Raw genomic sequence first — 16,706 nt, forward strand, 5'->3', positions numbered from 1 at the left:
GGACCTACTATTCTTCTGATCCTTGAAAAATCTGTCATGCTCTTCAACAGAAGACTGTTTTTAAGGTGTTAACAGAAACATTTTAGCTTTTTGGAAAAGTGTGGGTGGCAGTCTGGAATTGGAAGTATATATACGCTGGTGTATTTGCCAATATTCTGTTACACTCCTTTGTGAGCAGATATACAGAAGTAGGTAATACAAATTTTGCTAACTACTTTAAAAAAAATTGGGGCAGATTTCCTCATTTTTGAAATTGGGATAAAAATTGGGGCCAGAAATGGATTGTGGGAGACCACCCTTAAACCTGTTAGCCTGCCCTATCAACCAGTAGACCATGTACAGGGGAGCAGTCACTCGTCCAATGCAGAAGAAGGAGTAAGTATGTAATTCTGGACTACTGTATCAACATGGTGTTGTGACATCATGGCCTGAGGGGGGCCACGCTCCTATGAAGGGCTCATTCGAAGTGTATTAATAACATGTGGCTATGAATGTTATATTCTGTTTCTACTAAATCCTATATACTGTAGCTTTAAACTACAGTAGCACTGCCGATGGGTGCTAAAACACAGGAATTTAGGTGGTATTAGCACTAAAATTACTGAGCACATCTTCCTGCTCACTTGTTCAGTTTTCCTTTTTCCTCAGGATGTCTGGGGCGAGAATCGTGGGTCACATGGTGCACCATCTGAAATCAGGAGAGTACGGGCTCGCCGGTATCTGCAACGGAGGTGGTGGAGCTTCTTCTATTATTATCCAGAAACTGTAGCAAAACTTTTCCCTCTTATGGTAATGACGTATTTGTTCAAAGTGGTTACAGCAGCTTGGAAACTACCTTTATATTGTGAAGAAAGAACCTGTTACAACTCCAAGGCCAGCAGCCTTATCGTCAGCAAAGTAGGACTTATGATGTTATGACTCCAGTGTTTGACACGCCTTTGTTTGTTAAACATTTAGTGCAATAAATGATTACTATTTTACTGACGTAACGGCTGGAATAAGTTGTTTAGTCTCCTCCAAATGTATTGTAACAGCAAGGGCTCTTGTTTTTTGCTGTATGAGAAGACTTTTGAATTTTGAGCTTGTATTTATGTCTGTGTTCAACAACAAAGAATATAGGTCCTTTGACAAATTTGATAAGTTTGACCAGTCAGAACATGGCAAAGGGGTGTTTCTTGTTGCCTGTTTAAATTTGTGCAATAAAAGGGTCTGAATGTTGACACGAATGTAGGTGACAAACACCGGCGAGGTGTTAAGGAGACAAAGATTGACCTCTACCAAAGTGATTGAAAGGCCAGCATTTGGAGAAAGAAAGAATCTCCTCATGATCAAAAATATAAAAGCTCGTCTGTGAAGGACGTAGCCACAGAAGTCATTTTCCAAATGTGGCAAAAGCGGAGACATTTCCATGCAGTGGTTCTCCAAATGTTTGAGTGGCTGTGACAGAGTTCAGTAGTACTACAGTACTACTACTTCACACCCAATAGCACTATGCAGTGATTTATTTTTTTTTATTTAATTTTTTTTTTACTTTTTGTGGCTATAATACATGATTCTGTCATGTCATGAGTGATTTGTGCCAAAATTTTAAATGGCAACACAGTCTATAGAAAGATCAAAAATATTTGTTTATTTATGAAGCCTTTCTTAAAATCATAGTACTGGAGGTATCGGGTTCCGTCATAGCTGCTCAGCATTTTGGAGGATTTCTCCTTTCAGACTCCTCAAACACCTCGCAACTAAAACTGACATCAACACTTAGACAACACTCATTCATCGATGAATGTCCATGGACATACAGCCCTCCGACGTGAGGAAGTCAATAACAACACGTTGTTTAACACATATGTTCATGTGCGTCTTTTTGTTCCGACATTTGGTGCAGTGATAGCCAATAAGCAAAGGATTATTCTCGTACCAGTTTTACTTTGATATCTTGCTTGTTATTGAAATAATCATACTGAAGGCATAACTTTACCCTCATAATATTACATTAGTGCTTGGAATGGACTCATTTTTGTCAACCACTAATGTAATAAAGGTCAGTATTGTAATAATTATTGCAATAGTGCTTGATGTTGCAGGTTGAAATGTCTTAGAATTTCAATTAGACATCTACCAAAACATAGGATCAAAGTCATTCTCAGAGAAACGCACAAAATTCACCTCGGCTTTGTACCACAAAAGCCCTCACTTTGATGTTTTTACAGTCGTGAGTGTGATCACAACAGTGACATATTTGAGCAACCACTATTATAATAATGTGCACTATTGTAATACTTATTACAATATTGACTGTGGTCCAATAGTGACTGTAGCACACCTCCAAAAGTAAATGAGACTATTTCAAACCAGAGATTCTAGTTTTTGATATTTCAGTTTCAGTCTACTAAACCCTTGACTGAAAACAAAGTTTTGCAGGTGGAAGATAATTTGGTTTGAATGTGTTTCATTCTAAGATTAACATGAATTAATAAAGTAAGTCACAGTAAGTGTGCAGTTCTCTAATCGGCCAGTAGATGTTGGCAGTGTGTGCTTGTCCATATAGCTGACAGGAGTAGATGGACAGCAAATTTTATATATATATATATATATATATATATATATATATGTGTGTGTGTGTATTCGCGCACACACAGTGCATCCAGAAAGTATTCAAAGCGCTCATTTTTTTCACATTTTATGTTACAGCCTTATTTCAAAATGGATGATTTTTTTTATTATTATTATTATAACAATGTGAATGAGGTTTTCAGATTTTTGCAAATTTATCAATAATAATTAAAAAGTAATAAATCACATAAGTATTCACAACCTTTGCCTTGAAGCTCAAAATTGAGCTCAGATGCATCCTGTTTTCACTGATTCTGCACTTTAACTGGCGTCCACCTGGGGTAAATTCAGTTGATTGGACATGATTTGGAAAGACACACACCTGTCTACAGATAAGGTCCCACAATTGACAGTGCATGTCAGAGCACAAACCAAACATGAAGGCAAAGAAATTGTCTGTAGACCTCCAAGACAGGATTGTCTTGAGGCACAAATCTGGGGAAGGGTACAGAAACATTTCTGCTGCTTTGAAGGTCCCAATGAGCACAGTGACCTCCATCATCCATAAATGGAAGAAGTTCAGATCCACCTGGACTCTTCCTAGAGCTGGCCGCCCGTCTAAACGGAGCGATGGGGGAGAAGGGCCTTAGTCAAGGAGGTGACCGAGAACCCAATGGTCACTCTGTCAGAGCTCCAGCATTCCTCTGTGGAGAGAGGAGAACCTTCCAGAAGGACAGCCATGTCTGCAACAATCCACCAATCAGGCCTGTACTGTAGAGCGGCCAGACGGAACCCACTCCTTAGTAAAAGGCACATGGCAGTCTGCCTGGAGTTTGCCAAAAGGCACCTGAAGGACTCTCAGACCATGAGACACAAAGTTCTCTGGTCTGATGATACAAAGATTGAATTCTTTGGTGTGAATGCCAGGCTTCACGCTTGGAGGAAACCAGGCACCATCCCTACAATGAAGGATGGTGGTGGCAGCATCATGCTGTGGGGATGTTTTTCAGCAGCAGGAACTGGGAGAATAGTGAGGACTGAGGGAAAGATGAATGCAGCAGTGTACAGAGACATCCTGGTCCAGAGCGCTCGTCACCTCAGACTGGGGCAACGATTCATCTTTCAGCAGGACAATGACCCTCAGCACACAGCCAAGATATCAAAGGAGCAGCTTCAGGACAACTCTGTGAATATCCTTAAGTGGCCCAGCCAGAGCCCAGACCTGAATCCGACTGAACATCTCTGGAGAGATCTGACAGTGGCTGTGCACCAACGCTCCCCGTCCAACCTGATGGAGCTTGAGAGGTGCTGCATAGAGTAATGGACAAAACTGCCCAAAGATATTAGTAAAGAAGCTTGAATCTTCGACTGGACTGGGTTGCTTGACGCGAGGACATTTCGCTTCAAATTGCAGAAGCTTCCTCAGCTAAAATTCTTGCTCTGGTAGTGTGACTTCTGTCTTGACTCTTGTAGAGAAGAATAAACAGAAGCCACAAAAGCTGGAGTTTTAAACCTAACCAGACCCCTCCTACTGAGAAGCAGACTGCTATAGGCTAGTGACTAAACAATAGCTCTAATTAACACCTATTGTGCTCTAGTTAGCACCCTCCTAATGACAGGGCAGCTGTCCCTCCTAATGATGGGACAGACGCCTCTCCTGCCGACTTCCTTGACGATTCTCCTGATGACGTGAATGACTCATTACCATGAACAAAAGACTGAAACTGAAACTGAAAAAGCGTGTCTTAGACCCCCTCCCAGGTTAAGGCTGGGTTTCAACTGTTTCACATAGAATGCCTCCTTGACACCTCTCTCAAACCATTTCTTCTCTCTGGCTAAGATTTTACCTTCCTTGTCCTCAAACGTGTAGTTAGTGTCAGTAAGGTGGAGATGAACTGCAGAGTGAGGTCCACTGGCGCCCTCTCTGCGGCTGGTATAGCCTTTTGTGTAAAGGTTGCTTAGTCTCACCTATGTAGTGTTCATTACAGTTTTCCTGACATCTGATAGAATACACTACATTGCTCTGTTTGTAACTAGGGATCCTGTCCTTAGCGTGAACTAATTTCTGTCTCAAGGTGTTAACCGGTTTAAAGTAAACTGGGATTTTGTGCTGTCTGAAGATCCTCTGTAGTTTTTCCCATACTCCTGCTAAATAAGGGAGAGACACTCTTCTTCTTGTCTCTGTCTCCTGTCTATCTGGTCTCTTTGTTCCCTGGGACTTCTGCACTTTGTCCAGGGACCATCGTGGGTACCCACAGAACAACAACTTGTCCGGAAAGCCCTCACAGTATGTGGGTACCTTTTTGGAATAAGGCTGTAAAATAACAAAATGTGAAAATAGTGAAGTGCTGTCAGTCCTTTCCGGATGCATTTTGTGTGTGTGTGTGTGTGTGTGTGTGTGTGTGTGTGTGTGTGTATGTATGTATGTATGTATAGACTTCCCTTTCCTGTGTCACATTGACCACCTCTGACTGGGGGATCCCGACGTGTTCTTAGGCCAGTGTGGAGATATAATCTCTCCATCTAGTCCGGGGGTTTCTCCGTGGTCTTCTCCCAAATGGACGTGTCTGGAACACCTCCCTAGGGAGGCGCCCAGGAGGCATCCTTACCAGATGCCTGAACCACCTCAGCTGGCTCCTTTCAATGCGAAGGAGCAGCGACTATATTCCAAGCTCCTCACGGATGACCGAACTTCTCACCCTATCGCTAAGGGAGACACCAGCCACCCTTCTAAGGAAGCCCTTTTCGGCCGCTTGTACCCGCAATCTAGTTCTTTTGGTCATGACCCAACCCTCTTGACCATAGGTGAGAGTAGGAACGAAGTTTGACCAGTAGATCGAGAGCTTCGCCTTTTGGCTTCCCTTCTTTTTCGTCACAACAGTACGGTAGAGCGAATGCAATACCACCCCTGCTGCACCAATTCTCTGGCCAATCTCACTTGTGATCAAGACCCAGATGTACTTGAACTCCTTCACTTGGAGCAAGACCGTATTCCCTACCTGGAAATCCATCGGTTTCCTGCTGAGAACAATGGCCTCAGATTTAGAGGTGCTGATCCTCATCCCAGCCGCTTCACACTCAGCTGCAAACTGATCCAGTGAGTGTTGGAGGTCACAGGCCGATGAAGCCAACAGGACCACATCATCTGCAAAAACCAGCGATGAGACCCTGAGCCCACCAAACTGGATACCCTGCTCCCCCAATTCCGCCTTGATATCCTGTCTATGAATATCACAAACAGGATTGGTGACAAGGTGCAGCCCTGGCGGAGGCCAGTCTCCACCGGAAACAAGTCCGACTTACTGCCGAGCACCCAAACACTGCTCTCACTTTGCTTTGGATGGCCTTGAGATATTATATATATATATATATATATATATATATATAGCATGTGAATCTCATCACTGACAACGATTCAATATGCACCCCAATACACTACCAGCAATATGATACATATAGCTATACATGACGATACTGATGATACTGACGATGCGATACGATTCACCCCTGTTCCCGATTCAATGCTATTTGATATGCATTTGATGGCGATTAAATTCCTCACGATTTGGTGCGATACGATTAGGGATGGGTATTGATAAGATGTTATCGATATCGATGCCATTATCGATTCCCATATCAGTACCGCTTGTGAATTTTCTGTGTACTAAAAGTAGGCTTTACAGGTTTTCTATGTCAACATTTTATGAGTCTTAAACTAAATAAATATGAAATTGGTCACTGCATCCTTAAACTCTGGACATGAATAAAAATCAATAGAATCTATACATGGTCACTGGTTCCTTGATCTCTGCACAGAAATAGAAATAAACAAAATCTGCAGTTTTTGTCAAAAGCATTTCCTTTCAGATATTAATAACACAAATGTAACCCCATAGACTCTGAGCTGAGCTCTTCACTCGGCTGCGCTGCACATCAAGATGGAATTCATAAACGGAAAACGTCTCATTTTGGGGAAAAACAACCCTGGTTTTGGTCAGTTGTAGATCTATTGTTTGTATTATAACATTTGGAAAAGAGGTGTCATTAGATTTAAAATAGCAATTTGCTCTGAAGTTATTAATTCCGACCGAAATCTGCACGGCTCTTTGGAGCTGCGCACTTAGACCCACAAAACAGAGGATATTATTATTATTTCCTTTACCTGATGGACAACTTCAGTTTACGTACCAGCTAGTGCTCATGGCACTGGACTTGCCACTTCTGAAAACCAGTGAAGCAGAGAACCAGTGAACAGCGGGTCGAAGCACTGCTTCGTTGCTTCAAGCTGCAAGGAGACCCGCTGCAGTCTGCAGTCAACGTAGAGAAATAATCATTTTCTCGATAAACACCCTCAAAAACAAGGGCCTCTCCGGTGTTCTGAACCGTCCGTGGTGCATTCAATGTGCCTCGGAAAAAAATTGATGCGAGCGAACGATGCAACACGATTCGATCCATCGAATGAATTGATGCACTCGCATTGCATACGTTTGTATCTAGATACAGATTTGTATCAGTTAATCTCCACATGCCTAATATATATATGTGTGTGTGTGTTATGTTATTCCAGCTGGTGCCAAAACCCAGATGTTAATCTCTGATCTTTGTGCAAAAACAGTTTTATTTCAACATATAACTTTATTTGGTCACATTCAAACATTAATTTGTAAAAAATAAGAAGCTTAAAAATAATGAAATGATATATTCTGGGTTCTCTGTAAAATATGAATTCTTTTAACAAATCTTTAATGCAGCTTTTCAAAAACAAAACAAAAATCCCATCAGAATTCAGATTGCATCATATGTAAAGTAGTAGCAGTAGTTAAAAAAAAAAATATAAAAAAAAAAAAAATTAAGCGATTCATATAGAAATTGATTTGTGCACCTTTTGGTTTTTGGTCAACTGCAAACAATAATTTCTACCCTTGAAGCTCCAGCAGTAAATGCTACCGTCTCTCAGGTGTGCTTGTTGTGATTTCAGCGGTAAAATGTGTTCATTTCTCTATATATCCACTCAGTAAAATATGTTACATTTCCATATACTCCTGGTTTGTCTCTCTGACCACATCCAACTCCCCAGCTCGTGTCCCCTGCCAGCCACCACACTCCATCTTTCACCACCAGGGGTCCTCCGCTGTCACCCTGTTACACACACACAATGACATCAGACTAGAGTCTAAGTGTAACCAGATCTCAGATTATTAGTCTGTCGGTGCAGAGCACGTGATGCTGAGGTGGGAGGAGAGGAACAAATGTTTTGTTGTTTCATTTAAACAAGTCAGTGCAAAGACTATCTTTGTTGTTTTGCAGGAAATTAGGTCCAAGATAACTGCAGAAAATGTATGTGTCAGAACCACATCGGATAAAGTGGTGATCCAGTCCCCCAAAAATAATAATAAAAGTTCAATTATCCAAAAAATTCTTTTTTTAAAACTTTGTTTTGTTTTATTTTAAACCTCAGATTAAGTTTAATGTCTTTGCACCAAGTAGTTCTGGTCATAGTGGTGACACAAGTAGTATGCTTTTCTCTCAAGCAGCAGGTCCCTGGTTCAATGTCACCGGTGCCCTGTTCTCTGTGCACATCTCCAGCTGCCTTAGTAAGGGCATCTGGTATAAAAGCTGAACCAAATCAACATGTATATCCATACTGGGTTCACTCTGCGTAGGATTATTTAGTTCTACTTCACAGCAGATTGGTGACAAATCTATCTTCACCATCTATCTATCTTCAATAATCTACAAATCAAACCCCATTTTTTGTCCAAATGTATGAGTTCAGACCTGATCTGACCAGAAGCCCAAAATCTGTACAGCATCAACATAACTTTGCTGCGGGAGCCTGCTAGATCTCTTGCCGCCAGAGCCTTCTAGCCCTTTTGCCTCCGGAGCCTGCTAGTTTTCTAGCTGCTGGAGCCCGTCTGCCTGCTAGTTGTGGGAGCTTGTGAGCTTGCTGGATGCTGGAGAGCCCTAGCCTGCTAGCCGCTGGAGCCCATTTAACTCTAGCTGCCGGAGCCTGCTGGTCTACCAGCCACTGGAGTTTGCTGGCCATCGTTGATGGGTCATTGTTGGCCACTGGGGTGGGCCAAAACAGCTAGCACAGTCGTTAGCTGCGCTCCAAACATTTGTGTTGTTTAACTAAATACTTTTTAAATTTTAATATTAATTAATATTTTACGGTCTGGCAATGTTCATTTTAATCCAGGTCTGTTGCCCTCTCTGAAAAAATATCGACACCCCTGATAGTTTCAGAGCCAGATCACACCTTGGCATTTTACATTTAAATGTCCAGAGCCTGCTTCCTAAAATTGATTTAGTATGAATTTGGGTACAAACAGCGGAACCTGATGTCTTGTCCAAGACTTGGTTGAGAAGATCAGTCTCGGATTATGATATTGCTATTAACGGTTAGAATGTTTTCCGTTGTGATTGTCCCAAGAAAGGTGGAGGTGTAGCCATTTATATACAGTGAGGAAAATAAGTATTTGAACACCCTGCGGTTTTGCAAGTTCTCCCACTTAGAAATAATGGAGGGGTCTGAAAAATTCATCTTAGGTGCATGTCCACTGTGAGAGACATAATCTTAAAAAAAAAAAAAATCTGGAAATCACAATGTATGATTTTTTTTAATAATTTATTTGTATGTTACTGCTGCAAATAAGTATTTGGCCCCCTACCAAGCAACAAGAATTCTGGCTCACACAGACCTGTTAATTTTTCTTTAAGAAGCCCTCTTATTCTGCACTCTTTACCTGTATTATTGCACCTGTTTGAACTTGTTACCTCTATAAAAGACACCTGTTCACACACTCAATCAATCACACTCCAACCTGTCCACCATAGCAAGACCAAAGAGCTGTCTAAGGACACCAGGGACAAAACTGTAGACCTGCACAAGACTGGGATGGACTACAGGACAACAGGCAAGCAGCTTGGTAGAAGACAACAACTGTTATGATTATTTATTAGAAAGTGGAAGAAACACAAGATGACTGTCAATCTCCCTCGGTCTGGGATTCCATGCAAGATCTCACTTTGTGGGGTAAGGATGATTCTGAGAAAGCTCAGAACTACACAGGAGGACCTGGTCAATGACCTGAAGAGAGCTGGGACCACAGTCACAAAGATTACATTAGTAACACATGATGCTGTCATGGTTTAAAATCCTGCAGGGCAGCAAGGTCCCCCTGCTCAAGCCAACACGTCCAGGCCCATTTGAAGTTCACCAATGACCATCTGGATGATCCAGAGAAGGCATGGGAGAAGGTCATGTGGTCAGATGAGACCAGAATAGAGCTTTTTGGAATCAACTCCACTTACCATGTTTAGAGGATGAGAACAATCCCAAGAAAACCATCCCACCTGTGAAGCATGGGGGTGGAAACATCATACTCTGGGGGTGCTCTTCTGCAAAGGGGACAGAACAACTGCACTGTATTGAAGGGAGGATGGATGGGGTCATGTATTGCGAGATTTTGGTAAACAACCTCCTTCCCACAGTAAGAGCATTGAAGATGGGTCATGGCTGGGTCTTCCAGCATGACAATGACCCCAAACACACAGCCAGGGCAACTAAGGAGGGGCTCCGTAAGAAGTATTTCAAGGTCCTGGAGTGACCTGGCCAGTCTCCAGACCTGAACTCAATAGAAAATCTTTGGAGGGAGCTGAAACTCCAAACCTGGCTGATCTAGAGAAGATCTGTATGGAGGAGTGGACCAAAATCCGTGCTGCAGTGTGTGCAAACCTGGTGAAAAACTACAGGAAACGTTTGACCTCTGTAATTGCAAACAAAGGCTACTGTACCAAATATTAACATTGATTTTCACAGGTGTTCAAATACTTATTTGCAGCAGTAACATACAAATAAATTATTACCTAAGATTAATTTTTCAGACCCCTCCATTATTTCTAAGTGGGAGAACCTGCAAAACCGCAGGGTGTTCAAATACTTATTTTCCTCACTGTATAACCTCTCTTGTAAAAGCCAGAAACTACTTTTGTTGCAGATTTGAAGTTACTGTGGACTCATATTTTTCGCTGTAAACCATTCCGATAAGTTGCAAACATTTTGTCATGTGGATGTGATGATGATAATTTCCCAAGCTTTTTGGCAAACGTTGTCTTGTAACTCGGCTCATTTGCACATAAAAGCCGCTGCGTTCATGCAAACAGATGAAGCAGTTAAAACCTCTGACATCACTGCTCATAGATCTTGCCATGAAAATCCTCGTGCTTCAATGAGACACTGACCTGACATGAATCAACTCCTCCCTTCATTTTGCCGGCACAGATCATCGTTTCTGTGACAGCTCCGTTTAACACCCAGGGTTTGTTGCACTCCTCCCTGCTGTAGATGGTCACCTGGGCCTGATTCAGTGTGTTAGGTTTGGTACCTGTAAACAATTATACACTCTGTTGGCACAATTGTGTTACAGTCTGCTTTATTCTCTAAAACAAATATTCCAAAACATGTAAGCTCAGTCCTTATCATATCTCGATGACTTTCACCTGGAGTGCACACGTGATGTTTGGCTCACCAGATGAGTATATGGTTCCCCAGCCAGTGATCCATGCTTGTTTTCCAGCAGAGAGGTCCACACCAACATTGGGCAAACACACTGGCTTTATTTTTTCTAAGAATTTATATTATTACAATGCAAATTAACCCGATGTGGCTCATCATTACATTAATCAAATGTGAAATTCAGCAAACGAGTACACACCTGTAAATGTCAGAGCTTTGGCGAGCTTAAGCAGAGCAATGTCATTGTTAAGGGTGTTTCTGTCAAAATTCTCATGAATGATGATTTTGTCAACTCTGTTTCCAGAAAAATGCTCCATTTCAGACAAGCGCAATTTGCCAGCTTGCACTCTCCATATTTCAGGATTGTTGTATCTCGAAGGGAGAAAACACAGGAAAATGTCACTTACTGTGGAAAATGCTAAACTGCATGAGTGCATATGTTTGTAACATGTCATTTCAAAGGGCTATACACAAGTAACATTAGACCTTAGACCCCCCCATAAAGGCCCGGTCACATGACACTTAACGAAGGGCAACGAAGCCCAAATGAAACAAGGAATCTAGACTTCCGTTGACTTTCACTGGCATCATTTAACCTTCGTGCGGCTTCGTTCCTGCAGCTGGAGCTTCGTCAGGATTTTTAAACTGTTGAAAATGTTGAACGAAGGCCACCGAAAACCTCAATTCATCAGTATTTCGTTTTGCTGTAGTTCTTGATGGTTTTTTTATCGTTTGCTTAGTTTTTGTAACCTTAGCGTTTAGTTTGACTTCATTTGACCAGCTGAATATTTTCACACAGTGCAGAAGCTGGTTTGTGAGCGCTGCTACTACTGCCGCTGCGTTCATGTACTGTCGGAAACTACAGGGCAAACTCAGCCTGTTTTCTTGGATTTTTTTTTTTTTTATCTGGGTGGGGGGTTAGCTTCAATGGGTTCAGGCACCTTATATAGGCCAGAATTAATCTTTTGTGTAGATACAATGAATTATTTTACCAAAAGTAAAATGAAAACCACGCTCCTGCCACAAACAACTGCTGAATTTGAAACAACAAAAAAGTTGTGTAATTTCCGACGGTACTTGAATGCAGCAGCAGCAGGGGTGTTTGCCTCTCTTCTGTACATGTGGCAACAGGTAGATGATTCAGATGGAAGCTGTTCTGGAAGGAAGGATTCATGTTGTGGATCAGCTGCAGCTGGTTGAAATAACTGCACACGTGGAGTCAATGCACGTTCACACGGACTGATCAATTTACTGCTCTGATATATTCAATCATCTTTACACTTATATTTATTCCCCCTTTTGACAGTTTTCTGTTATAAATCAATATACGAGGTCTATTAGAAAAGAAACCGACAGTTTTATTTTTTTTAAAAACTATATGGATTTGAATCACGTGTGATTACATCAGCCAAGCTTGAACCCTCGTGCGCATGTGTGAGTTTTTTCATGCCTGTCGGTGACGTCATTCGCCTGTGAGCACGCCTTGTGGAAGGAGTGGTCCAGCCCCCTCGTCGGATTATCATTGTCTGAGAAGTTGCTGAGAGACTGGCGCTGTGCTTGATCAAAATTTTTTCAAAAACTGTGAGGCACATCCAAGTGGACACTATTTGAGAAATTCAGATGGTTTTCGGTGTAAATTTTAATGGCTGATGAGAAATTTTGGATTGTTTCTATTGCTGTAAGGACTTCCCACGGAGCGGGACGTCGCGCAGCGCTCCGAGGCGACGTCGTCATCCTGTTTCAAGCTGAAAATCTCCAAATTTAAGCCTCTGTTGACCCAGGGCGTCGTGAGAGAACAGAGAACTTTCAGAAGAGGTTGGAATCAGCAGTTTATCCGGACATTCCACTGTTAAAGGAGATTTTTTTAATGAAAGACGTGCGGACGGATTGGCGCGTCGGCTCGCAGCCACAGGAAAAACACCTCCGTGTTGATAACCATTTGTAAAATCCAAGCGGCTTTTGGTGGCTTTCAGTTGAGTGAGTATCTGAGAAATTGTTTAACAGCAGGGCATGTTCCAACTTGTCCTTAAGGCTTCCAACGGAGGTGTTTTTCCTGTGGCGGGCGCGCCGTGCCGGCTGCGAGCCAACGCACCAATCCGTCCGCACGTCTTTCATTAAAAAAAAAATCTCCTCTAACAGTGGAATGTCCGGATAAACTGCTGATTCCAACCTCTTCTGAAAGTTCTCTGTTCTCTCATGATGTCCTGGGTCAACAAAGGCTTAAATTTGGAGGTTTTCAGCTTGAAACAGGATGACGACATCGCCTCTGAGCTCTTCGTGACGTCCCGCTCCGTGGGAAGTCCTTACAGCGATAGAAACAATCCAAAATCTCTCATCAGCCGTTAAAATTTTTACCGAAAACCAGCTGAATTTCTCGAATGGTGTCCACTCGGATGTGCCTCACAGTTTTTGAAAAAAATTTGATCAAGCACAGCGCCAGTCTCTCAGCAACTTCTCAGACAAAGGAATTTCGACGAGGGGGCTGGACCACTCCTTCCACAAGGCGTGCTCACACGCGAATGACGTCACCAACAGGCGTGAAAAAACTCTCGCATGCCCACGAGGGTTTAAGCTTGGCTGATGTAATCACACGTGATTCAAATCCACATGGTTTTTTAAAAAAATAATAAGGTTGGATACTTTTCTCACAGACCTCGTATATGGCTTAGTAATGTAATACAGTGATACAGCAGCCACCACAGCACAGCAGTTTTTTTTTTCTTTTTTTTTTAATTGGAGCCTGCCGTCAGTCTGAACCAGATAGTGAGGATTCTGATGATGGAAATGATCCCTCTTTTGTTCTGGATGAGGACCAGAGCAGGTGGATCCACAGACATGCACATAGCTCTCCACAGTGGGTCGGATCGTGTGCTTCTGTTTGCAGCTGGAACACAGAGCAGGACACAGACACACACTGCTCCAGCAGTGGCTCCAGCCGCATTTCGTTTAAAGCGTGGAGATCATTAGCTTCAGTTTCATTTTGTTTATCTTTCGTTCCTTTTGCGCTCTTGATTTGCAGGCTCTTCGGTGATGGGAAAGGTCAAAAGCTCATTTGTCCACTTTTTCTCAACAATTTGTGACTTCTTTACTTTTTTCCCTTTGTTCAGGAATTGTCTTATGCTGTATGACCGGGCCATAACCAAGCACACTTTTGACAGTGGTAAGGAAAATCTCCATAATTATTTTTTTACTGGAAGAAAACTCAAGCAGAACAGACTAAGTGGGGTGACCATCTACTATCACCATTCTATCAAGACAAAAGGCACAAAACCACACTGACAGAGCATGAAGTAGCAAAACAGGAAAGTTGCAACTGAGACTTTGACTTGATGATCAATAGCATACCACGTGAAGTGCACAGCACGCGTACTATATATATGGCACATAATCTGATTGCAAAGTAAGGCATCGGGTTCAAAGGGGCTGTATTTACTTCCTTACTTCTGTGTGTGGTTTGGGGACGCAGCTTCACTTGCATTGTGAAGGAGCATCTGCTGTTACATTCAGCTGGATCATCCACATTTCTCTGTGCTGCAGCACATAGATTGTTTCCTTTGTGGGGTGAGGTGGCCATGGCACCAGTATATGTTCTCAGACCTGACTTATGTTTTGGGACATAACATGAATTCAACCAATCACATCTGTTATTGCCTTTATTGTGGTGGAACCTGCTTGGGAGCTAGTTAGATGATTGACTCAAGTGAGAGTTTCTCTGGCTTGGAAACTGTGCCAAGTGTCAAAGTGTGCATGCAGATTATTTACAGGAGCAGCCACCAATGTTGCCTGAGGTGAAGCATTTGAGTGCCTTGTTCACACCACAACACCTCCTAGTTTGTACATTTATTTGAAATTTTCGTTTTCATTCCAATTTCACTGTAGTTTTATGTACAGTGAAACCAGCAGAAAAACTCTGCTTGACTTTTGAGCAGGTGGTGCAGAGATGAGTACAAGAGCACTTGCCATTTCCACAAAAATGGAAACTAGCAATGACACCATGCTTGTTTGCCTCGAGTGTCACATAATGCACACTGAGTGCAGCGGTGGGATAACAACACAACAAGGTGTAGCTCTAGGGTGACCAGATGTCCCACATTGTGCCCCAAATTGTGATGGTTTCTGGCATTGTTACTGACAGTCAGGCTTCAGTTTTGAAATGTGTGTTTTAAAAAGGTGTGATTTTAACATGCATTTCAAAACTGAACCATGTCTGTCAACAAGAATGGAAACCATCTCCATTTGGGGCACAACGTGAGACATCTGGTCCCCCAATGTAGCTCAGAGGAACAGAGTGCACAGTGTTTATGCAAATATCAATGCAGGATCTCAGTCATTCAGATTGAAGTTATCTAGAAGATCACAAACCACCAACTGGACTCTACAAGGGTAGGCTGAAAAGTTCTAAGGCTCACTATAATGCAGTTAATGCATTACTCCTTCATGGGGAGCCTTAGAACTTTTCAGCCTACCCTCGTATATTGGTCATTTTGCCACCAATCCAAATGGCTTCCCTGGTTTAGAGAAAAATTCTAGCTAGTCTGTATGTAAGTGTGATAGTGGCGATTTGGAGATGATGACTGCAAGGTTTGGTTTCACCGAGAAGCAGATCAGAGTTGGCAACCTGTATGTATTTTATCTGCACTTTGGTGCTTACAACCTCTGAATTCCGTATCACCAGCAGTCTTTGTGCAAACATGAACTGCACAGCCAAAGTTTTTAATCTTCATATCGGAACATGCAAATGACTTGATTTTGGAAGAGTGATGTCAAAATTTGTATTTCTGTATTTCCTTCTGTATTCTCACACTGTTTGGCAGAAAGACAAGTTCTGGAACAGACAATCCAGAGTATGTTGCAATGTAATAAAGTAAACACATAATCTGGTGAAAAGCCATTCTGGGCTCTTACTTGTGTGGAAGCTTACTTTTTGAAGCAATGTGCAGCAGACACGATCCAGTACAGGGTTATAATGGATCCTCCGCAAAGGTGTTGGTTGTTAATTTGGAGACTGACCTGCCATGGCCAAGCCCCGGGTGCTGCGTCTGTTCCCCCTACGATACGAGTGCTAGGGGCTGCAGGACTTTGTCCACATTCTGAGGGTAGGAGGACAGTTGATCATGTGACATTTGTGTCAAAGGATAAATAATTGCATAACTAAACATAATAATGTGATTTTGCAAAACCAGAAGAAATACATTTTTTATAATAATAAAACATACACCGCTTAATGTGACTCTTCAAGTGACTAGAGCCTGTTTCTCACGGCTGTGCGCCATGCTGAAGGTCACATTTTGTAACTGTGACAAACTGTTGTGTGAAGCTCACGGCCGCCTGCTGGTATCATCTAGCGTGCTGTTTGATCATATCATGTAGCAACCGTGTGATGTTAGCAAAAACAATCACAGCCGAATTGTAGTGTAGCTTTAGCGCAAATGTGGTGCTCCGGGAAAAACCTTCTAGTGATGTCATGCACAAATATGTTACAGTCTCTACAGGAATGCAAAGGATTACCAACGACATTTTTGAACATCTTGAAAATCACTGCCATGGTTAAAACAACCATGGTGCAATGATGCATATTATATAACGGCTGAATGGATCCTTATCATTTGATTGGTGCTTTGTATGTCACATGACA

General features: G+C 42.2%; 2 protein-coding genes across 2 annotated transcripts in view; one reads left to right on the forward strand and one right to left on the reverse strand.

Annotated features, from left to right (window-relative positions):
• acat1 (acetyl-CoA acetyltransferase 1) overlaps nt 1–984 on the forward strand; it is a 36,755-nt gene extending 35,771 nt beyond the window's left edge. The window contains exon 12 of the mRNA XM_034178952.1: nt 649–984. Coding sequence (XP_034034843.1) covers nt 649–769 — 121 coding nt within the window. The 3' untranslated portion in view covers nt 770–984. The remainder of the gene's footprint in view (nt 1–648) is intronic.
• A 6,116-nt stretch (nt 985–7,100) lies between these two features.
• tmprss2 (transmembrane serine protease 2) overlaps nt 7,101–16,706 on the reverse strand; it is a 31,369-nt gene continuing 21,763 nt past the window's right edge. Inside the window, exons 9-13 of the mRNA XM_034178953.1 lie at nt 15,993–16,161; nt 11,271–11,443; nt 11,085–11,180; nt 10,798–10,940; nt 7,101–7,692 (exon numbers count right to left, since the gene is read on the reverse strand). Coding sequence (XP_034034844.1) covers nt 7,528–7,692; nt 10,798–10,940; nt 11,085–11,180; nt 11,271–11,443; nt 15,993–16,161 — 746 coding nt within the window. The 3' untranslated portion in view covers nt 7,101–7,527. The remainder of the gene's footprint in view (nt 7,693–10,797; nt 10,941–11,084; nt 11,181–11,270; nt 11,444–15,992; nt 16,162–16,706) is intronic.

The sequence above is a fragment of the Thalassophryne amazonica genome, chromosome 9 (genome assembly GCF_902500255.1).
Source record: "Thalassophryne amazonica chromosome 9, fThaAma1.1, whole genome shotgun sequence".
NCBI lineage: Eukaryota > Metazoa > Chordata > Actinopteri > Batrachoidiformes > Batrachoididae > Thalassophryne > Thalassophryne amazonica.